This window comes from Gambusia affinis, linkage group LG04, assembly GCF_019740435.1.
Source record: "Gambusia affinis linkage group LG04, SWU_Gaff_1.0, whole genome shotgun sequence".
Taxonomy (NCBI): Eukaryota; Metazoa; Chordata; class Actinopteri; order Cyprinodontiformes; family Poeciliidae; genus Gambusia; species Gambusia affinis.
Window position 1 is genome coordinate 24,105,946 of NC_057871.1, and position 23,627 is coordinate 24,129,572.

The 23,627-nt window shown below is 39.4% G+C and overlaps 2 protein-coding genes across 5 annotated transcripts; both read right to left on the reverse strand.

Moving 5' to 3' along the window:
• Nucleotides 1-590: 590 nt before the first annotated feature.
• Nucleotides 591-12,976, reverse strand: tdrd7a (tudor domain containing 7 a). 4 transcript variants are annotated; one of them, XM_044114624.1, is made up of 21 exons: nt 12,886-12,976; nt 11,913-12,131; nt 11,568-11,712; nt 10,690-10,837; nt 10,397-10,440; nt 9,108-9,148; nt 8,753-8,929; nt 7,238-7,960; nt 6,929-7,116; nt 6,159-6,351; nt 5,639-5,750; nt 5,313-5,524; nt 5,074-5,208; nt 4,792-4,875; nt 4,571-4,705; nt 4,353-4,463; nt 3,947-4,130; nt 3,155-3,306; nt 1,966-2,159; nt 1,715-1,875; nt 591-1,376 (listed from the first exon to the last, which is right to left on the reverse strand). In XM_044114624.1, the coding sequence occupies exons 2-21, from the start codon at nt 12,114-12,116 to the stop codon at nt 1,141-1,143; spliced, it is 3,579 nt and encodes a 1,192-aa protein (XP_043970559.1). In that variant the 5' UTR covers nt 12,117-12,131; nt 12,886-12,976; the 3' UTR covers nt 591-1,140. The 4 variants fall into 4 exon arrangements, with proteins under 4 accessions (XP_043970559.1, XP_043970558.1, XP_043970561.1 ...); XM_044114623.1 differs by having other exon boundaries at nt 9,108-9,145; nt 12,886-12,971; XM_044114626.1 differs by lacking the exons at nt 10,397-10,440; nt 10,690-10,837; nt 11,568-11,712; nt 11,913-12,131; nt 12,886-12,976 and adding an exon at nt 9,454-9,600 and having other exon boundaries at nt 9,108-9,145.
• A 1,518-nt stretch (nt 12,977-14,494) lies between these two features.
• Nucleotides 14,495-22,593, reverse strand: stra6l (STRA6-like). The gene is made up of 18 exons (XM_044114627.1): nt 22,350-22,593; nt 21,980-22,061; nt 20,368-20,468; nt 20,117-20,247; nt 19,905-20,025; nt 19,781-19,826; nt 19,509-19,634; nt 19,203-19,273; nt 18,786-18,894; nt 18,513-18,666; nt 18,200-18,275; nt 17,966-18,047; nt 17,514-17,562; nt 17,238-17,355; nt 17,041-17,160; nt 15,916-16,079; nt 15,204-15,347; nt 14,495-15,117 (listed from the first exon to the last, which is right to left on the reverse strand). The coding sequence occupies exons 1-18, from the start codon at nt 22,373-22,375 to the stop codon at nt 14,885-14,887; spliced, it is 1,953 nt and encodes a 650-aa protein (XP_043970562.1). The 5' UTR covers nt 22,376-22,593; the 3' UTR covers nt 14,495-14,884.
• Between the last annotated feature and the right edge of the window lie 1,034 nt (nt 22,594-23,627).

Consider the following 23,627-nt stretch of genomic DNA (forward strand, 5'->3'; position numbering starts at 1 on the left):
CCAGTGATGTCATGAAGAGGCGCTGCGTTCATTATCGGACACAATTGCTTTGCGGTTTTCTCGAAAGTCATACTTAACTTTTCGACGTCAACAGAAAGTTTCGTACCCGCTTTGGCCACAAGTATGTTCTTTGTATTAAAAATAATAATAATAATTTCACCACACACAATTTTCTGGATTTTCAAATGGCATTTTGTCCATGAGAACACAAAACTTTGAGGAGAATAAGAAATCCGTTGATGATAAACTTTGCAAAGAACAAAAACCATTGATATGTTTTACTATTTATTTAGCATTTACTGTTCCACGGCGTTTGCGTCTGAAAAGAGTCAGACGATATGCAGTGATGGTTTTGTTCCCACCACCAGTGATGAATTTAAAATACTTTTTGTAATTCCAAAAATGCCAGGTCAGATTAACATTTTAAGTCCATTTGTTTATCCCTACCAGACTGCAACAAATGCTTCTTTAATTGACTCAAACTGGAATAACTACTTTTGCCTCTCTGAGCAGGCATGGAAAGCCGTTCCAGAGCAGAGTTGGTGAGTAGTTGTGAAGTGGAGTGCGTAAGTCAGAGCTGCAGTCCTTCGCTGATGCATCACCAAAGTTTATTGAAAATGTTGTTTTTACAGAAACTGTATTCTGTCATCTCTTTGCAACCACCAACTCACACTTAACAAAAATCACGGTGAATACATCTCTATCATTATGAACCATAATGATAACTTTGGCAACTATGTACACACATGCAGTAAACTGAAGACAGATATTGCCAGAAAGGCAGAGTATTGCATGCATAAACCACAGCAAACAAAAACACACATTAATCTGACGTATTTGACAACTCCATATCCATGTTCTTAAATAATGGAAATGTAAATGCTTCCCGGAACAAATTCTACAGCCTATAACACATCACAAACATTAGAAAATTACTCACACATCCGTAAATCAAGCCTGATTATAAGCCACCTGCAACATGAACAAGCAAACGCAGACAAAGTACAATTTTTCCTTCCAAAGTAAAAGTCATTCCATGCATTTTACTTTACAAAGAATCAAAACAAGAGTCGTTTGTGTGTGCACACAACTGTCTAAGCCCAAAAAGTCTGCTTACTTCCCCACTGTCTGTGTGGACACCTAGCTTGCAGCAGAAGACAGCTCGTTCTCGATGTCAGCCATGATGCTGTGAATCCAAACGTCCTTCTCCTCCGATGAGGTGTCCACCAGGTAAACTGTCAACCTGCGAGCCGACAGCTCACCTTTGAGTTCTGATGCGTCCCGAACGCTCTCCACCTGCGCCACCAGCGCTCGCCGCTCCACGTGATTCCTGAACAACGAAGACGTCTCCTCTGACCACTGACGTTGTGCCACACCTGGAGGATTATACAGATACAATGGTTGTTTTTTTATTTTTCCAACTTCAAGTAGAACTAAAACGTCTTAGGACTTTACCAAGGATTCAATCATTTCCCTGTGTTTATTGGAGCTCCATTATTCATGAGGAAAAAAAAAAAACAACAAAAACAATAATTGTCCTGAAAATAGCTAAAATTGATAGGATTTTAAAGTATAAACAATATTACTACATGACTCATTTGGGTCTGCAACTAACAATGATTTTGTTAATCCACTTTTCAACAGATTATTCTGATGATTGATCGTCGTCTTGTAAATAATTTACCCAGAGACTGAAAGAAAGTCGATAACTCACCTGCTAGCTGTGCAGCAATAGCCTGGAAGGGTAGCTGTCTGAACTCCTCTATTAGAGGCTGGATTAGATTGCGAGGGACCAGTTCGTGTTTACCGTAGTCCAAATCATAGACAGAAACCAACCCGTTGGACAGAACCCCTTTCACCTGAACGCGGTGCCAACTAAGCAGAGATTGACATCAATAAATCAGCATCCTATATTTCAGATTTGGTTGTTGATTCATAAAGTTGCGGGGCTTTTTCTGTACTTACTTCTTGTCAAATTTGGCAGCGTAGACGTGTCCTTTCTGGATGTCCATTATCGTGCTCGTATTTCCGCACTGGTTGTAGTAAAGGACCATTTCTCCCCTCAACACCTCAAGTTTATGGAGGTCCTGCCAAGGCTGTACCACAAAGTAACCCGGGTGGCAAGCCATCGGCACAAAGACATCCATGTTCTGACCAGACTGAAAAGAAAGAAAGGAGACAATAAGACATGGATTTGGAAGAAAACTATGTAAATCTGTGTCTGTAATCGATTTGTGCTTCTAGTACAACAGGCTCCGGACCGGTACCAGGCAATGGGTAAGTTGGTACTAAAGTACAATGAGTGTATGGTAATTCTATTTCAATCCTACTAACTGAAAGAGGGCGGAGCTGAAAGCAGTGAATCAATGTTCCCATCATCCAGTGCTTTCAGCACCGCCCTCTGGTGGTCAGTAGGGATTCATACCATCACAGTTACACACGTAACTTTCGATGTTTCTAAAGTGGAGAACCTTTAAATATCAAAACATAATTTTTTAAGTTTTTCAGTCTGAAAAAGCTGCTGAACCAGAGGAAAGTACTACACCTTTCTGCATAAAATATTAGAATAAAAAGTCGACTGCCTTATCTTCCCAGTTTGTTTTGAAATCACCTTTTGCAGAATCAATGCCAAATGTAGCATTGAAGAAAAAACTACGCAACATTAAGAAGAAAAAAAAAATAGGATGGCAAATAAAGACAGGGAATACAAATAGCTTTTAATATTTTGATTTACTTTTTTATACTTTGACCTGGAGACTGATAGAAAATGAGAAAAAGAAGGTAAACTGATCAACAGAATGTTTCTGACGCCCAAAACCATTCACAACTAACGTAAGAGCCAAAAAGCAACAGACGTGGATTTAGAAGAATGGTACAGTATGTTGGTGTGTTTGCAATCCTATTACAATATTAACAGCAAGGGTTTGTGTTTAAAATGGTTTTATCCAACAGATATTGATCCTCAAAGTTCAAATCTCAACCACTGAAACCACTGAAGTAAAAATGCCTTCCCATGGCAAACTCACGTTTAACCCTAACTAGTTAAACTAGACTGGCAATGACAGCAAATGACTTAAGTGTTATTTTATTAAAACAGATTATACTTTTGTATATTTAACTTGCTCATATGCTGGAAACGAACAAAGCTACACACCTGTGGAAGGTCTAGTGGAGGGGGTAATGGGAGTGGCTGCGTTCCTGTTTTTACAGCGGCATTGTCTTTGGCATGTGGCACAGATGAGGTCTTGATGGGGGGACTTAGGACCGGGTTTCCCAGCGTCCACTTCTCCACAAGAGAAGTGAGATCTAAAGGACGACAACAGAAAATCTGCATCAGAAGGATTTCTTTGTAGGATGCATCCACATTTGCTCCGTTTGTTTCGCTTTAATCAAACTCTGGTTGGTTTAGGGGGTTGTGAATGTGAGATCGAACTCTGATGCGGACCTAAAAAGCGCTCTCAAACTTTGCTTCGGTTAAAGTGAACCCTGGTGCGGTCTGAATGAATGAGTAGATGCCTAGTGGGCTAGAGTCTGCTCAAAAAGCATGAAGTGAAGTACAAGGCAGGGTATTCTGGGGAAATACAACCAAATCAAACACCACATCTTGTGGTAGCAGGAGAAACGGCTCGTGGCGTTTACCAAACACAAAAGACAAACTGCTAAAATCTAATGCCACTCGCTTTTTGTTCACAATTTGTGAAGAAGGAAGTTGTGCTCAGTGTCATCTTTGGAGGTTTTCATGTCGTTTCCTGCAGTGGTTCTTGGTGCATCGCCACCACAGCCAATGGGGGGGCAGGTTTGCGAAAAGGTTTGGTTTGTTTGACACTGCAGTGTGAAAGCGAACCACACCAGTTGAAAATGTAACAAACGTTGGAATTTTGCTTCTTAATCGATCCGAGTCTACCGGACTATCAGGTGTGACAACACCGTTAATGTCTAATGTTACCTGTATCCACAATGTTGCTGCCAGTGCTGGTGAGCATGTTGTTGTTCCGTGACACAACTTTCTGCCACACCTCTGAATGAGCCAGGCGATGGTTGATACTTTCGTCTAACTTCTGACCGTCACCACCATCGAAGAGGTACATAAAGACCACCCTGTCTCCTTTGTACTCTTCTAATTTGGATATCTGAAATAAAAGCAAGGGGAAAATAGTAATTAAAAGTCAAAGTCAAACGTGCATTTTCATTTATTTCATGGATTTCATCAAAACCAAAAGATACCAGAAGATGATTTAGATCTCACCCATCACATATAGTAATTGTTGACTTAATTTGGATGCAATTTGAATTTTTAAACCTGATATCCTAAGCTTTTTGGTGCCATTTTCTGCAACTGTAACAGACAGTACCTTCATTTTGAGCTCTTTTGCTGAAAGAAGAGTCTCATTTAGCAGCGAAAAAGGCTCCTGGCTCCAGCCTTCTTCTGGAACGGCGAGGTCGGCCAGTCGACATTTAACAGCCTACAAAAAAAAGGACAAATAAGAAAATCTACCCAACAGGAAGCAGGTGGACCGAGAATATGGTTTTAAGGCATATTTATGAGTAAATTATTTTTTAAATATCAAACCTGCGGCGGGATGATGATGAAATCCTTCAGAAATTGTCGAGGAATCTCTCGAACGTCGGTAAGTGTGACAGTTGCTGGGATGCCCAGGTCAGTGAAGAGGATCTCCATCACGCGGTTGTCATGCATGTATGTAATCTGTCATTTGAATAAAAATCATAACAACAACAAAAAAAGGACAACCTTTTCTCTGCAAGCATTTAAAATAACAGTCCAGCTCTTACTTCCGCTCTGGCCCATTTATCTTCGTAACGGGCTAAACAGAACTTTCCGCTGAACGGTCTGGAAACCAGCGACTCTGATGTGACCTTTTAGGAACATTTAATAATGTCATTATTCACAGGCTGACAACAATGCAGAAAATTTAGCCACAATGCAAACTTACTACCACAGCTTTTTTTTTTTTCTTCATTAAATCAAGTCAAGATGCAGTCCAGCTCACTCCCACTTATTCCGAAACATTTTTATCTCATGAAAATTAGACATTTGATGAAAACACCGTCTACCTGGGAGGTGAAAAATGCTTCCAGGTTCTCCAGCAACCTTCTCAATCGGACTTTTCCTCTGCAGGGAAGTTGGCAGAAAATGGTCCCATCTTTGCACACGCTTGTCACAAACACGTCTTTAAGGACGACGTTTACCTGGAGGAACCAAAAGACTTTATGTTAGACATTTTGTGTGACTGAGTTCTAGGAAAAAAAAAAAAAAAAAAGAGCTTGAGAATGATTTTGGTTTGTGAACATACAGACAGAGGGTTATTCATAGTACTGTCCTGCAGAGCCTTCAGGCACATGGAGTTGATGTTCACATCATCATCTAGTGAGGTATCAAAAAGCAGCGTAGTGGGCACTTCGCTAAGTCGACATGGCGGCAAGGTTTCCATCCGCAGGATCTTTCCAACCGCCAGTTTATCCAAGGTGGACAGCACCTGTGGGTGGGAGCTGAACACTTCCAACTCTAGCAGGAGGAAGACAACGAGGATATGATGCAGAACGAACGACTAATATTTACAAGTGACTTAAGATATGCAAGGTGTTGGGAGTTTTTAGTTCATCTCCACCATGTTTGCACCTGCTAGCCTGACGTTGGTAGCTTGGAAAGGCAGCGAGAGAAAGTCCTGATGGAGCTCCAGCAGACTGTTCTGACTGGTCTCTAAAGAAAAGCCATAGTCCAGGTAGAATACCTGCCAGACAAACGGGGAGAAAACAACATTTCTATCTTACAACAAACAGAGCAGTGAGTCAGATTTCTATAGATACCAACATATTTGCGGAACCAATGTTAAAGCATTTCTCTTTTCTAAGATTAGACAAGAACCATTAGGTCAAAGCAGCATTTTTAGGACTTGAAGCACTAGTGGGCTTTTCTTTTAAGTTGCAGAATGAGAACGCACATCTAGGCACTGCCTTAGAGAGCAGAATGTATTGACCTTTTGGAAACCATTCTTGAAAATATACCTTTTTCTGTTTTTGCAAGAAATGCAAGGAATTTGAAGTTGGTGGCTTTTATATAACAAATAGGAAAAGTTCAATATGCAAGGCTACTTCTGCCGAGGTGACTTGAGAGACGTCTTGAAAACTAAGCCAGTTACCTTGACCTTGTTGGAGTCCAAGATCTCCGTCACCTGCGCTCTGGCCACCTCATCTCCGTCCTCCCCTTTAACTGCTACCAGCTGACCAACAGCTGGGTTAGACACGGGATGTTTTGTCGCGTTTCGGCTGTAGAAGAGCTGCATGATGTCCTCCATGGCTTCCTGAGCGTCTGAGTAGTTGTTACCAACATACCTGAAGAGAGATAAAAGCCTCTACTCACATTTGGTTTCATACGCTACTCCTTTTCTTATGTTTATTTCCCTCTATGATAACCACTTTGTAGAATTAAATTCTTCACCAGGTAAGAGAAGTCTGTGTCCAAATAAATCTTAGGTCAGTGCTAGTAGTAGCAGCGCTGACTGTTTTCAGGGGAGCTTTAGCCATGTTACAGGAGGAAAAGTGCAACATTCCTGGGGTCTGTATCGTGGCTCTTGGAACTTTACTTTAGACTGACTTGTTTGAACATTTTGTAATTTAATTTGCACTTAACAATTCTTGAACTTGTTAGTCCTTTCCTTTTGTTTTAATTGGGTTAAGTTGTTTTGTGAAACCATCTTTTGTAATAAAAAAACCTTCACATTCCACTTGTTTTCTCTGGACACATTTTTATGTTACCATCCCTAAACCTGGAGGCGTAACAGCTTGTCGGGCCAAATGACTTTTCTTAAAGGTAAACGTTACTCTATTAAGATGAAATAAAAAGTGAGGCACAGCAACACTTCCAACTGCGCTAAAGTCTGAAAAAGCAATGAGAAATAATGCACTATACCGGACGGTGAGAGCATTGGAGCTCTTGGCCTCAGTAACCAACACAGAGGGACAGTCTTCAGGGGGCTGGGTCAGAGGTGGTGGAACCACAGGACCAAGTGCCTCCAACCCAGAAGGGAGGGGTCTGATTAGGGTCTGCTGGTTGTTTTTCAGGTCCACGTTAACTTGACACGAGTAGTACAAAATGGCCTTAAAAGAAATGGAAGTCCCAGAAAAACAATAAAGCAACATTAATAAAGCAACAAAGTAAGCAGGAAACCAATGGGAGGTTGCCACAAAGGATGCAACTAAGGCCGTCTCATTTTCTTACCCTCTTCTTGTTGTGTGGGAAAGGGTACTCCACAGTGCATATATCACACAACAACGACAAGTTCTCCAGGATCTCTTCAGGGAAGGGCGTCTTGTACACATCCATGAAACATTTGGGCAGTGCATCGGCCCATAAACCTTGACTAGACTTGGAAAGGAGCTCCTTTATTTTTTCACACACGTCGTCGGACACTACAGGAGGACAGGGTGTCGATGGAGGAGTAGAAGCCGAACTGGAAGGTGACGAGAACGTGGCTTTCAAGAGAGGCAAGACATCACGGTCGGGGGAAGTGTTGGCTGATGCAAGGGCAGTCCAGGTGGGAGCTAAAGGAGGAGTGCTTTGGTTGGGAGAAACACGAATTTTAGAGTTGCCGTCAAAAGACATTGCGTGATTACCACTCCGGGTAAGTCGGGGAGTCGAAGACGGGTTTGGACCAGGGCTGCGTAACGTCACTGAAGGCAGTGCTTTGCTTGAGGCAGTGGTGGAAGAATGCGGAGGGAAAATAAAGGTGGGCTCAGCCAAGGGACTTCTGGGGGAATTTCCAGTTTTAGAGGAAGGAGAAAGCTGATGAGGTGTAGACGGATGTGAAGAAACAGGCGTTGAATCCAGACGTGACCCTGGAGAGGAGCGGGTGATGTTGATGACAGGGTTGATTGGGGGGTCCAAAGAGAGAAGAGGGTAGATGAGTCGGTCGCCACGGTTACTTGTGAAAGGTTTCTCCACCTGAAATAAGATAAAACCTTAAAAAATAAAAATGTACAAAACTAGTAGGAGGGACATTATCCAACCCTACACACGTGACTCAGTGAAATCGGTGGTGGATTGACACAACATTAAAAAAAAAGAAATCCCAAGAATTTTTCAGTGCTTTTTGATCTGGTTCAAAGGCCGCAGAGCCAAGGTGACACACCACGACAAATCAAAACTCCTAATAGTGAAGTTAGTGGTGCATGTAGTAGGGGTGTAGCGACACAATAATCTCACTATATGACATATGATATTCTGATCACAATATGATGTATATCATGATATTTGGAAAACAATCCAATTCGATGCATGATCCATGTGGACCAGGAAGAGCCTGTCACACTGCATTCTTGACACAGCAGCTGAATCGTCCATAAATTAGAGCAATTTAAGTGTCTTAACTTCATTATTCGTCTGTTTTTTGTCATTGTGGAAAAACGTTACATGTATTCATCTTGATGCATACATCTTGATACAGAGCATCCACATTAATGGATTAATGTAATCCACATTAATGTTGATTCTCTGTTTAGTAGATTGCTCAGACATTTGTTAATATTTCTGTCTCGGGGGCAACGGGGGGATTGCACATCTTCTTGTTTCACAACATGAAATAAGTCCATCCTTACACTTGGACACTTACTTCATTATTTTAGCATCCTTATGAGACTGACACATTGTCTATAATATGTGGATGTTTCAGTCTAAGGACTACAAAAAGGACTATTGTAGTTATAATATTACATAAATTCATCCCAAGTGACTCACCGAACAGATATGCGACCACTTCTCCAGATCGATGAGTGCCTGAGGATGGAGCTTCTGCATGAACATTTCACTGTACTTATCCGACAGCTTGGACATCCACACTCCACTAGGGCATTTCTCCAGAAGTTGCTTTACTCGACTCTGAACTAGTTCTGCGTCATACCGATCCAGATCAGTCTGCATGAAGAAAGTCAATGTCAATACGACCAACGGAATGTAGCTTAATAATGTGCTCCTACATATAGGTGGAAATTTTCTGATACATCTAATCTCACTGGCCCTGTTAGCTAACTACCAGAAAATTCAACACAAAGAGCATCAGCGCTTAAATATAAAGAACAAGTAAATAAAGTACCTGGGATTTACTGGGGACCAAGACGTCTTTCGGAGGACCTGCTGAAAATGGGACAAAACGAGTCAAAAGATTTGCAACTTCTGCAATCAGCCCGCATGTACAATCACAGAGCTCTCCGTTAGTAGCAACTGGGAACGGATACGTTTACTGCAGATCGAGTGTAATTCAGGGACTGTTCTAAAGTCTGATGAGATTAAAATAAATCAGAAAAGAGTTTGTGGCAAGAACAACATAAATAAAGTCCTTTTGCAGCATAAATTTCATCTTTGAATTTTCCTGAAAAGTCTTAATATTTAGTCCAGTCTCATTCTCATGAACTCATCAGGACTCGTCTTGTGAGCTTTACCTTTGTCCTTTAAGTCCCACCTCTGTTTTCTCTTCACAAAATGAATGCCCTCGCTGAATGAACTCCACACTGCTTTTTCAACCACATGTATGTCATTACTGTAGACCAGTGGTGCCCAAAGTGGGTCCTGGAGGGCCGGCATGCTGCATGTTTTAGTTCTCTCCCTGGTTCTGTCACCTGGATCCAATGAAGGCTCGTTAGAAGGCCTAAGAAGAACACTGACATGCTGAAAAGGTTGTTTCTACCACCAGGGAGAGAACGAAAACATGCAGGATGCCGGCCCTCCAGGTCCCACTTTGGGCACCCCTGCGTGGACTATTGCGTTTATTTGCATAGCACATTTCAGCAAAAGGTACCTCAGAATTCTTTTCATGATATAATCATAGTACCATAACCAATTATGAAACAAGCGATAAACCTTACGTTTTATCAAATCGAGAATAATCGTCAAATATATCAATCAATGTTCCAAAAGAAACTCTAAACAGGTTTGTTTTTAAATAAAAAGCTACAAAAAAAAAATATTATTTGAATAAACCAACAAGTTCTGCAGTAGTATTTTGCAATTTTCTAACTAGTCCTATACAATCCTATATACTGTGTCAAAGACTGTAAAGGTCAGCAGTGCTCAGCAACAAAACAGAAGTCAAAGATTGTGAGATCAACCACAAGACAATGACAGAAAAGGAGAACAGAGTAAAGGAATTTGCCGTTGTTCACTTTCGCACAAAAGATGTGAAATTCTAGGGGAGAGCTCAAACTTTCCTCAAATATTCAGGTGTTAAATCAGCATAGCATCGCCACCTGCTGGGCAAGAGTGTAAAACTGGAAACCTATATGAAAGAGGCAGTCACACGGCTGGTCCAAAAACAGCATGAATATTAAAAAATGGAGAAAAGTTAAAAGAATTAAATTAGGAGGGAGGGAAATAAAATAATTCTACCTCTGGTATTCTTGTTTGTAGGGCTCATAGAAGAAATTTCTCTCCTGTTGGAACAGTCGTTAAGTACAAGCTTACAAATACAGGAAGATCCATCCTATTATTTTACTGTATGAAAACCAGTAACAATCTTTGTATAAATAGCCTTTAGTATAAATTCAGACCGGTATGCATATCTACTACATATTTTTTATTTAAGATAATGACCATTTATATATCTGGATGCACAATTGCTAAAAAAAGACAACAACAAAAAAAAAAACCCAACAGGTTCAAATGTGCTGCAACAGCTTCACCTGCTCTGGACGACATTCTCCCTTGAAGCTGGTGACGGAGACGTCATTCTACGTTCCATTGTATGTCCACCATGCGCTCCAAAGCGGTTTCCCGTCCAATTAGAATATCTTCCAGCAGACGGCTGGCGAAGAGAGGACCGTGGAGTCACTAAAACAATTACAGGAGGAAAGAGTTACTGAGAAAAAGGACAGTGATTAAAAACAGGGCAACTCTGCACTGATTCGCTCAAACAAGATTAGTTTGCGTGTTTTGTAGTGCTTTTGATAAAAAAATCTTTGTAATCAGCCGCACCGAGCCTGATCAACTCATCTTGAAATAAAACAAGGTTTCCCTCAGAGTACTATAAGCCTGGTGGGCCACCAGGCTTTACTTGTGCCCCCGCCAGGCTAAGCAAGGCTTATTTATTAAAGTCTTTTAAAAATGTTTTGAGATTTTAGAATTGGTGTTCAGTTATTAATCTTCCAGTCTTTCAGTAAGACATAATTATCTAGCTATATTTTCAAATTTTCCGTCAACTTTAAACATTTTTTAACTCAAAAATACAATGGGTGGCTGGATGAATGACTGCTGAGCGCCCAGCCCCAGGGCTTAGCGAGATTTCTGGCAGAAACCTTGTAAAATGTAAATAAAATACAAGTTGTCTTCAAAAGGCCTCAAAAAATAAAATGTGTACAAAATTCAATAATAGTTCACATTTCTGTAGAGTGTGGACTCTATACCATAACGCAAGCAAAATAGTAGAACTGTGGCTTAAATGCAAGATAAATAAAAAATTGTATCATGGTAAAGAGTGAAACAAATATTTCATTACACAGAGAAAATATATTGCAAGCTTTTACTTCTTGTAATTTAGGTAATAAAAACAAACGTCTCATACCATTAAGCATATAGGGATTGAAGGGTTTGTATCTCATCTTGCAGTTGACGAACTGGGAACGCCCGGATTTCTTTGAGTTCTTCTGCCTGGCAACCAGCTCAGCAATGTGAGCCGTTTCCTCCAACACAGTAGCAAAGCATCTCAACTACAGAACAGATGCAGTAACAGGTTTACCCAAAAGTTGCCAAGTAACTTTGCAAAATGTTTTGAACACATTTTTAGGTACTGGATTTATTTGGACTGTGAAAAAAAATAAAAAAATAGGACACTAAAATAAGGCCATGAGTTTTCTGCCAATTGCAGTGGTTTAAGTTTGCTTATGAACGAAGCAAAACGAGCCAGTACCTCTCCCATGCGGTGCTCCAGCCTCACCACCGAGGGAATGCTTCGGAGGTAGTCCTCTAGCTTTGAGAAGCCGAGTTTTTTCAGTGGGATGATCTCTCCACATAGTGCACTATACTCTGACTGGAGGTTACTGACGGACACGCCAGTCTTACTGGACTGGAGGACAGCCATTAACATTTTCTTTATGGATTCACTGTCTGACATCTTATTTGGGAAAGCCTGAAACATAAAAAACAAGACGAGGCTAAAATATTGTAAAGGATAGGAACACAATAGTAAAAAAACAAACAAAAAAAAAACTCTGGACCCTACTGATTTTTTGTTTTTATCATGTACGTGCACCATGCAATTCAATCTGTCTGATTGAACTGTCAACGTAAGCAGTGACAATTCAATCCTACAGAGTCATATTTGCATAAATTGATTACCATTACTGGTCTAAGCCATTTCTGCCAAAAGCTTTAAATTATTAATTTAGAACCTTTAACACTTTTCAAACAATGCAAGTTTTGGGGAATATCTTAGAAAATAACAAATTACACAAAAACACCCCCGATCTTCACAATTATGTAGAGTTACTACCTGAAAGAAATGCGATAGTTAATTAGCATCAAAATCTATGTTTTTAGGGAACTATATATTTCTATATTTTACTTTAAAAACGCTTAGGTTTCCTTATTTGTGTATAAGATATATTATGTTGGCATTATCACGGCTCCAAAACCGGACTAAACTTGGTTTACTGAGGAAAAACAGCTTGCCACGTGAATACCGTCGCAGTATGCTAATGTTAGCTAGATGTATTAGCTCCTTAGCGGCTAATTCTCATTTACAGTTTTAATCTTATGATGCAACTAACTTCCCCATCTCGAACTACAGATCATTTTAAACAAACGTACCAGACTGTTTTACAATCTGAAACTCAAAACATTAAAGTAAAGTGGCAATTTCTTATTATAAATATGAAAATTACCTGTTTTATTTTAGGTTAGCTAGCCGAACGGTTGTCTCTCGGAAGGAAAGGTTGACGCCCCAAAGTTCAAAGACGCGGCGCCTGATTGGTCTGGTTTTTTAACCAACCCTACATGTGCTTTTTTAAAACTTTAATTTTAAAATTATTTATTTATTTATTTATTTATTACATAAAAAAACAAACATTTGCTTTAAATGTCTATGTCTTGTTAAAAACACACCTTCACCATAGAATCATTTTCTTAATATGTAAAAATATGTGATTTTTTTTTTACATTTGTCAAAGCCCACTTTTAGTTTAACTGTTGTGTTTCAGTGCATTCACTGTGCTTATTTTGAAAGTAAAAACATTGACTATATCTATATGTAAAGGCTTTTTTCATAGCTTAAGCAACTTTCATTGGAATAAATATTGTCTGAAAATTACATATTTTCCCATTTTCCGGAAATGTTCTCTGAACATTCTGTGAAAGTTTGCTTCACCATTCACAGTGTGACTTTCTGGGAACTATCAGTAACATTTAGATAAAGGGCTTAGCTAAGTGAAATATTTTCATGTGTCACATGGAACACAAGCTTCTATTATTTTTGGGATTTCGTGTGACAGACCAGAACAAAGAAGTGGCTAATAATCAAGAAAAAAAGAAACATAAAAAACTAAAAATTACAGGTAAAAATCTGGAACATTCAGTGTGGATTTTTTTATTCAGCACCATCTATGGTATCACAGCTAGAAGACTCTTTTGAGGTATTCCTCTGCCATCCTTTGCTCATTTAGAGGCTGACATTTTTGCAAAAATAACACTCAGTCAGACTAAAAGCAGAGCATCTGTGAGCCTCGGTGTTCACAGATGCAATGTTGGTTCTGTCACACTTTCATAGCTCATAGATGCCAAAAAATTATCACTTTGGTCTTATTTAATCTGAACACTTCTTATGGTATTCTTACATTGGATTCTTATTTCCATTTTATTCCCTGAAGGCCTGGTTCTCTCTCTGAGATGGTAACTCACCCTGCCTGCTCTGTCATTTAGAAAGTACCTGTCATCCTATATTTTTTTAATTAAACTTTTTTTTTTTTTATGAAACTGTAGTTAGGAGAGATTAAGAACAATTTCTTATTTACAGCTATCACAAGGCAAGGTCTTTTTAAGAAAAGGTGGTTAAGGAGCAGTGAGAACAGACAAAATGTACATAGCAAAAACAAACAAACAAACAAAAAAAACAATAAATGTGCTAGTTTGTCAAGTTTCTTCCTTTACTAACTATTTCAAGTTAATAAGGTGAGAAAAGAAAAGAAAGAATGGGATACTAATGTGAACAGCATTTGCCTGTAAAACTATTTATTCTTTATTTTTCAAACTTTGAAATCTGTTGAAATTCGTACTTTGTATTTTTGTGGGTTAATTACAAGGTTTCTTTGGAAGTTAATAACTATTCCGTTCTTTTGTTTTGATTTTGTGGATCGCAAGAATATTCCTTCATGGATGTTACAGGACATCCACGAAGGAAGAACTGTGGGACCATTTCTATAAGTACCGGGCAAGTATGAGACAAACAAAGGAAGCAGCACTACAAACAGGATTGTTTCAGACGAATCAACAGTTCAGCACATTTGACAAGTTTTTAATGTAGCAAACAAGAGATACATGTTAAAACAGTGTAAAGCCATTGAAAACCGTTTTTGTACCTCACAATTGTTTTTGCATTGACAATAAAGTGAGATAGTTTCAACAGCCATGAACAGACAAACGAGTTCTAGACAACATAACGTCTCTGAAATCTCCCACGGTTAATAATTAAAAAGAGTCGGCTCACTTCTGCAGCCGTGTTGACTTGTGTTATCGCTGCCTCAAAAGAAGTTGCAATAAATTAACAATTCAAATCCTGGGAAAACACTTACTTCCTGTTATAAGACAGAATCTGCTACAGTTTTAAGTAATTTGATCCAATTTGTTCAACAGCTTAAGATTCTGCTGAGTCACACAGTTTCTTTTTTTTTAACAGCCTTCTTCTGCTGTGAGTATTATTTCTGGTATTCCCTGTAGTGCCGATTGCTGGTTCTGTGCTTGTGATGCCATGACCCAAGCCCGGACCTCTGTCTCCGTCTGGGTGGGTGACGATGACGATGCCGTGGAAAGATGGTGTTTCCTGCGCAGGATCAGAGGAGGGTTCTTCAGCAAGGTGTAAAGCAACGCCCAACGTCTCCTGGCTCGGCTGTTGAGTGGGGACGCTGAAAAGCAAACACGCAAAAAATGACGATGAAGTTTAGGTGAAAATATGATGGAGTGCCATGATGCGAAAAGGTACTTTTCCAACCTGATGGAGCATTCTCAAACGAGGAGTATGCAGTCGCATTGTGTTTCTCTATTGTGCTTGAGACCAGAAGCTGGCAGAAACACACCATGACTGGGTTGTTGTGATAATGATCAGCAAAGATCATCCCTATCCATGTACTGTAGCCTGAAGCAAAACGTTACATCCACAGAAGTTGAGCAAGAGTGAGGATTAAATACAGGGAAATATATGTTCTCGATTTAATTTAAAGTACTTTCTGGGTTAACCACGTATTTTTTTTATTTTTACTTTTTTAAAGTTGTTAGTTCATGTTACAGCCAATCCCTCAAAACATGTTTTACTGATATCACGCCAGTTCAAAATTGATCATATATATTTGGTATATTTTTTTTACAAAATTAACATTTTTGCATTAGTACCCCAATCTTCTATTAGTGGGTCAACCAGCAGTCATCATTTCCTATAAAATTTCAACACAGTGTTTGATTCCGGTCAAATTTAAATGTGCAAAAATAGTTATCGATTTCAAATACAAAATGTGAATTTGATCAGAAATAATTACTTTTGTCAACAGCCAAACAAAATAAATGCATCTTTCATTGCGTCTAGGAACTGAAGATTAAACATGAAATACGTCCAGACTTAGATTTGACGGCTGAATGCACTTAAAAACCTGAAGTCAGCGCTTCCATACATGTCCATTCCTCTTGTTTCTAGTAAAAGTTAAGCTCACCTGCGTCCAGGTTTTCATATCCTCTCTGCATTATGGTTCGGTCAATGCGGGACACCAACCATGTTCCAACCACTATGCTAAACAGCAGGCGGAGTATGCAGGTGCTGATCCCCATCACCACATTGTAGAAAAAGAAGAAGTAGTTGAAGCAGTGGAACGCCTTCCTGGAAAGCACATGTAGAAAATGGTCAAATTTTTGACTGTTTTGCCTTTTTTTTGTTCTCCCACATTTTTGGTTGTCGGTGTGACATCAGTATTATGGCATGATATCAGTATGATGTATTTTCCAAACACTTGGTGCCATTTTATAGCACAACCAAGTAACTATGTTACATAAAAGTCCTGTATATATCAAGCAAGACTTAAAAGAAATTTGATTTTGCAAATTCTCCAAGAATTTCCTACAGTTTCCGACTCTGCCTTCAGGACGACATCACAACAACGCTTTCTCATTGTGCTCTTTATAACAGTTCTTAAGAGTGCTGGACTGAGAAGTACTTTGTAACATTAGCTCAACAGATCTGCAGTTCCACCAGGTGTTTGCTAATTGCTGCTGCCGCTAGTCTGGAGGAGCTGAGTGGGCAAATCGCAGGACAAAGGTGCTCTGTGAAGTGGGAACTCAGCTGGAGGTTGCAGCCCCAAGATGGAGCTCTGTTGAAATAGGCAGCACTTTGTAAGATTATTCGTTTATACTCCAGGTAGGTTTTAGATGAAAAATCTCAAAAAAGGTTGATTTTACATAATGCACCACCCTAAAGTAAGTTTCTATGAGATTACTATTGCTATAGGAAATAATTAGCCATCACATTTAGATGAAAAGATTTTTAAATCTGGTTAGGATGAACAAGAAATGTTTGACTGTACAATTCGATTACATAATGTAATTGATAAAGTAATGGCTCTCTGGCATTTTCTGTTTAGTTATCTAGTTTTTCTAGGGAACCAATGATGGGGAAAACGTTGTTTTATGGCTTCTGACATGTTCACTTCATTGGAGATTATCTAATCAGTGTTTGCCCTTCGTCGACAACCGCTCCCGGTCCTCTGAGTTATTATTCACCGTTGAATAAAGAATCCTGGTTTAACTATCATTTTCCCCCTTTTACATTCCCAAAATATACATGCCTGTTGTTGAGAGCCAGAGGTTTCTGCTTATCACTGGGGGACATTTTGTCCTGAAGAAAGAAGATCTGAACCAGAACTACCTGGAGGATCACCAAGCCGACCACCATTCCAATGGTCAGGCTGAGAGACACATGAGAAAAGAGTCAGTGAGAGGATCCATCAGTATGCACAACTAACCACAGGGGAAGTGGCCTTACAGAATGAGTCCCAGGTTTGACAGCATGGTCTGGACTTTCCCATGCTGTATGGGGAGAACCAGGAAGTAGGCAAACAGAAGGGCAAACAGGAAGTGGACAAAATGGACAATCAGGTAGCCTAAAGGGAAGTACGAGGGATAAAAACTTTTAAGAATTGTTTCTCATCATTTGCTTATTACACAACACAGACATTGGCTCTGAGGAATCACAGAAATATTTTTGATTTTGGTCTAAAACCCATGAGTTGTCTCCATTTTTATAAAAATAAAGGCTTACCCCATAACGTGAAAGCTATTTGCCATCCAGAGTATCTCGCAATGGACGCCTGTGAATTTAAACATTTGGCGTTTTGAGAAGAATGAGCTCTCTAACTCAAACATTTAAATCACGCTCTCGCTCAAAATGGCTTGTTCACACTTAAAAATTCAGCTTCCACGAAGCCATTTGGGCTAAGTGACCTTATGTGTAGTCTTCAAGTAGCCTTACTGCCCTAACACATCACAACTGAAACCAAAGTCAATTTGCACCAGACTGGAATAAGTTCACATCTAACACTGGCAACCATCTTAAAAAGACTCAAAAGATACCTAAACAAAGTTCAGCTGCTCAAATCAACAAATCATTTACTTTCTAGTCTGTTTGTGTTGCACAATATAAAAAATTGTTCCTCAACCAAACCAAACTGGCATTGAATATGTGCTGTTCATGTTTATGTGTGTTTTACTCACGATGCTAACTGCAGATTTAGGATTGTGGAACTTCTCCGGAAGAAAACCTTTCTGACCCCTCCAAAGTCTCTTTAAGTGTTTCCTAAGGCAGAACATCAAACTGAGAATAACCACAGGTCCAGCAAATAGATGAATTTACCTCCCAAGGCTAAAATTGGTCAAATTAATTTACTTACCTTGACAGCTTTAAGTATTTCTAATTTGAAATGTTTTATTGAAATTCTTCCATCTTACCTGTAGCATACTAAGATATGGAAGGTGTACGCAACAGAGTTGAGACTGGCAAAGATGGTGGTGGCAAGCCAAGACTCTAAAACAAACCAAAATGATCATCACTTACAACTAATTTAGGCTTCAAATATAAATTAGTGTCTGTGCTCTATTAGTTGGCATAAATTCCGTTTTATCAAACTGTCGTTCCCGATTTATTTCCAGTATTTACACTGGTAGAGTTAAGCACCAACAGTGCAATTTTGGTGACAAAACAAAATGTTTTAAGAGTCCTTAATTAAATTCACTCTTCTGACATGATGATAGAGGAACTCACTCCTGGCCACGTCGATGAACTCTTCTATCTGCGGTATCATGTATACCAACGCTTGCGTCTGGTTGCAAGAGCCAGTAATGTCTTTTAGTGTACTCTTCCATTCCTCAACTCGGTCAAAGGCAACATCACTGAGGCTGTAGTCTGCTAGTGTCATCTAGAAAATGGCCAAGAAGACACATAAAAGCAGAAATAACTTGTTGATGAGGGAAATCACAAGATCAAATGAGCATCTTGTACAAATTTTAATGGATGATTAATTTTTTTTTTATGCACCGTATATAGGCCTATGAGGGATATAATGGCTGTGCCAATGATCCTGTTGGGAAACTTGAAGTACGGGTCCCAGTCATACACTCGTGTTTGGAACCAGCTGAGGGGTTTACTGAAAAACAGAAGGTAGGTTAGAAAATGTGCAACGTTCACAATTTTCTGATTGATTTCTTTGCAGTCTGAGTGATTTCTTCTATGAATTCATATCTGGGAGATAACTAAGAGGTGACTAAGACCTGCTGTGCTGTTTCTTAACTTGCCTCAAACATTGAAACTTGTTTCAAGTTGCTCTTAATGTAGACAGCGTAGACACATTTTGTAAAACATTAAAGTTCTGCCACGTCTGTTACTCATAATGTGCTTCTGTGCATATGAAGATGAACGTTGAAGGTAAAGATGGCATCCGTATGTGCAATTTACCTTTGTTGTGATGTTCTCAGTAGCCGCTTGACGTGGTTTACCTGGTGTTGATCAATCAGCTCTTCAGGATCCTAGCAAGAGATTTGGCACAGTTACGCACAAAACTGTTTGTCAATGTTTCAAAAAAAAAAAAAAAAAAAAGAAGAGCTTTCTCGTAACAAGAAATAATTTTAAAAGGAACATTTAAAACAGAATTATGCAAAAAATAAAAACAATGCCCTGAATTCACATCATATTCTGACTCGTGTGAAGTCTTATATTGCGTTTTCATGGACTGATTTCAGCTTACAAGCTCGTCATGCTCACCGCTGTTTCCAGTTGCAGACGTATGCGCACATCTTTAACCAGCATGTAAATAAATCGCCCCAAGAGGAAGACAAGCGAGAGGATGCAGGGCCACTGGGAAATGATCTTCTGGTATTTACCCAAAACCTTCGAAATCACACAGAACAAGCAGCTGAACTATTTTTCAGATATCTTTGAACAAGCATAGAGCATGTAGTGTATGTTTGTGTAAAGCCCAGTGGAAGCTGGACGCTTGTTCCATCGCAGCGTCTTAAGTTTCATTAGCTACCAACCTCTCCACGAGGACAGACGGCTGTATCCCAGACGGTGATCACAATCCTAGAAACAGCAGCCGGGACATTAACTACAAATTATTACCATAATCTATTTTACTACTACACAGTACTGAATGTTTACCAGGCTATAGAGTAGAGTATCCCCAGCACTGCGCCGACCGTTCTGAATGGTGTGGACAGACAGGCGAAAAATGGGAAATACACCAGACCCACTTCTAAAGCTCCGACAAGGTACACTATCGCTGAGGGTAAGCAGAGAGCAATGGGTCAGGGATTTTAATTGAATGTTGCATGCAGAACATGGTGATGACATAGAACAGTAACAGGAAGTACCTCTGGCCCACGGTGGGACTGTAAAGGGGATATAGCGCTCAGAAAAAAGCAACAGAACGCTGCTGGACACTGCGCCAAACGCAAAGCCATAGGACCAGCGGTTACTGAGGCTGCCTATTGTGTCCAAAGGTCTGTGAAAAACATATTATGAATATAAAAGAAGTGTGTTACTAACAAAGTAGCACATTGACAGAAAACGGAATTGTGTGACAGAACAAAAAATTATAGGCGTCTCATTTTCTTTGACTTACACCACAATACCAAAACGCCCTTTTAGAAACGGCAGTTTCTGGTCAATGGCCAGTCTCTGCGCTCGTCTCTGAAGAAATGACAACACTCCTGTAATCAGGACCTGGATGACAAGATAACACTTACTAAATACAACTAATTAACATGACTTTTATTATAAAAACAAGTTTCAAAAGTAGCTTGTAAAAGAATGTTTGCTTTACATTTCCACAGAATGCACATATTCTCTTTAGTTGCTGCTTTGAAAGTGAATGTTATGCAGGAGGCTGAAGCTAAAAACATGAGACAGATGTTTTTAAAAAAAAGAACATCCCGAATCCGCTCCTTAATTCCAGGTCAGGTTCTGATCACAGCATTTTTAGACCATCAATATTGGAATATCTGACCATCGTCTGGGAGGTGTGTCTGCTGGGTCAGCTGACCACACAGCTTTTGATCGACCAGTTTTGAACGATGATCAACTAATCTTGTGCAAACGGCTTGTAAAACTGTATCTTAGCACCTGCACATTGATCTAATGAATTTCCATTTCCCTTAACAATATAAGTGTAAAAACAGAACACAATGAGAGACTGCATTGGCTACTGAAATCAATTGGTGCAATTTGGACCTGCACAGAGCGCGACTAAAACTCTTTCTAGCATTGAAAGCAAAGCGCAGAATTTTTGAAGAACATTTTTTGAAGTTGAGTACGATTTATTTTTAATAAATGATTACATTTTGCACTTTTTAAGTGATGTGTTTTCAGAACATTCTAGAGGTTTTCTTGTTTCCCTCGTATTTAAGGTGCACGTTAAGGCTGTCCTGTAGAAACTCAGATGGGACAAAATATCTGTTGCTGGCAAGAAAAGAAAAACCTTCAACATTCAGAATTATAAGTAATCCGTGGGGTACCAAAGAAATGTAGAATCATTACAAAGGTTATTAAGTGTTTTCAAGCATATGCGATTGCTATTAGAAATTTTAATGTCACAATTGAAACTTTTTACCATCAAACACCTTGTCTTTAAGTGGTGTGATTGACATCACAGACAAAAAACCCCCCAGATTGGGACATCCATAGATAAGAAAAAGCCCTAAAATTCAGATTTAGGCTTTGATTAGTCAACCAGTCAACCTAACAGTAATGTTTTTCAACCCTGAGTACCAGAGTACCAACAACGCCACCGTGCAGCAGAGACCTCATTATATTTAAATTTTATTTACTTTATGATTTTTGATGCTGCCATGGTTTCAAGTGCTCAGGTTAAGAATTATGTGTGGCAGGTTGAGCTGGATTAATATTTTCTTAAACTTTTTATTGCAGGCTCCTCCCACAGGCTCCTCTGTTATTCAGAACAGGCTCCTCCCACATGTTCTGAATAACTGGGCGTCTTGGTTGGACATGCAATGAAAAATTTAGGTTAGAAATTTATGAAAACCTTTAAGTAATTGTACTGCAAAAAGAATAAAAATTTGGACTGTTTTTGTGCTGACAAAAAGTCATAGCTATTTGTGACAAATCGTCTTAAAAAAATTTACCTTTGCATAACTTTCTAGTGATTCAAAAAGGGCTTGTTGTTTTGCTGTTCCTTGTTTTATGAACTGTAGAAAAAAAATGAACCAATAACTTACTGCTGGAATGAGAGAAAGGTGCAAGAAAAGGCCCAGTGAGATTTTATTTTGACAGTCCACAATTGTAGAGTCACTGGGAAGTCTGTAAAAATATAAACATGTAATGCATTATAACGGACATTGCAAAAATAAACAGATCCCAGGCGTACTAAAATAAGTGGAATTGAACGTCGTAGATCGAAGGTTGAAGACGCATCGGGCGACCTCACCTTTTGAGCAGCGTTCAAAATTATTGTTTAAAGCTCAGAGTCGGCCAAAAAGCTCTGCTTTTGTGAACGTTAAGCTAAATCCAATGGGAGCTGATTGTGGCAAAGTGAAAAACATTATCGTAAAACTCTTTCTAGTCTCTGAACTGGATCTCTGTACTTACTTTTGCTCCTCTGTCATTCTTATCATCCTTGATAACGTGGCTCATTGAAGTCGAGAGATCCTTGTTTCTGCTCGACTGTACAGAGAAGGGAAGTGACCGCGGATAGAAACTGCATCTCAGCTTCCTGGTGTCAACCACGTGAGAGATCTGACCTTTGACCTTAGGATTCAGCCGTCAGATTTTTTAAATTTATTGTTCCCCATTTTTCTTTTGATGTCCCGTTTGTGTTTTCACATGCCAAAGTATTTGGTGACGCTTTCCCATTCTGTCCACATATGTGCCTCCTCTGACACACACATCAGATATTGACAGTGGTGTTACTCAGTATGAGGAATGTAAACAGTGAGCTCAGCCACTGAGATAACCAGCAAATCATTCACCAGCTGCTTTGCCTTAACAGATCAATATGCCACACTTCATTACACAGGAGAGTTTTATAATGAAGTTCTGAAGAGGAAGTTGTTTCATGACTTAGGCTAATTTACAGAACCAGGTCTCATTTAGCCATATCCTACTTTCACATCCCATTACCATTAAAAATTCTACAGTGTGTCATTAGTATTTTTAGGTGACGGACTGACACAAAGCAGTGCGCAGTTACGAGGTGAAAGGACAAGAACGAACGATTTCAAAATGTTTCTTACAAGTAAAAATCTATTCCTTCATTTAAACGCCTTTAAATAAAATCAAGTGCAAACAACTCCTTTCAGAGTCAGTAATATAAGGTTATCAAATCCTAGAGGTTTGTCCGAACACATGAGTGAACACACATGACAGAGATTAAGAGGCACAAACTGGGTTAAAGTTATGAAGTAGTAAGAGTTAAATCATACAATAACCAAAGCTTCGAACATCCGTGTGTGATCTGTTCAGTGCGTCTTCTGAAAATTGAAAGAGCATAGCACTACTACATCCATCTAAATTGACAGACATGATAGCAAAGAAAGGCCTGTTCAATTGGTGTGCAGGGATCGAATCTCAGTAATTCCTGTTTCCAGTTTTTAACAACAAACGAGGAAAAAGATCGTCTGAACAAATGAAACTACAATGCAATGTAAGGGCTGTGTGTAAAACAGTTATTTGTCACTTCCTGGTACCCTGAAAACAGCAACTCTTCTTAAAACATGGTGGCGGCAGCATCATGCCGTGGGATGCTTTTCTTCAGGAGCAAAAGAGGAGCTGGTCAGAATTGATGGGACGACAGAGTTAAATACCGATCAGTCCTAGAGTAAAACCAGTGGGAGGCTGGTTCAGTTAATCAAATAATCAACAAATCTG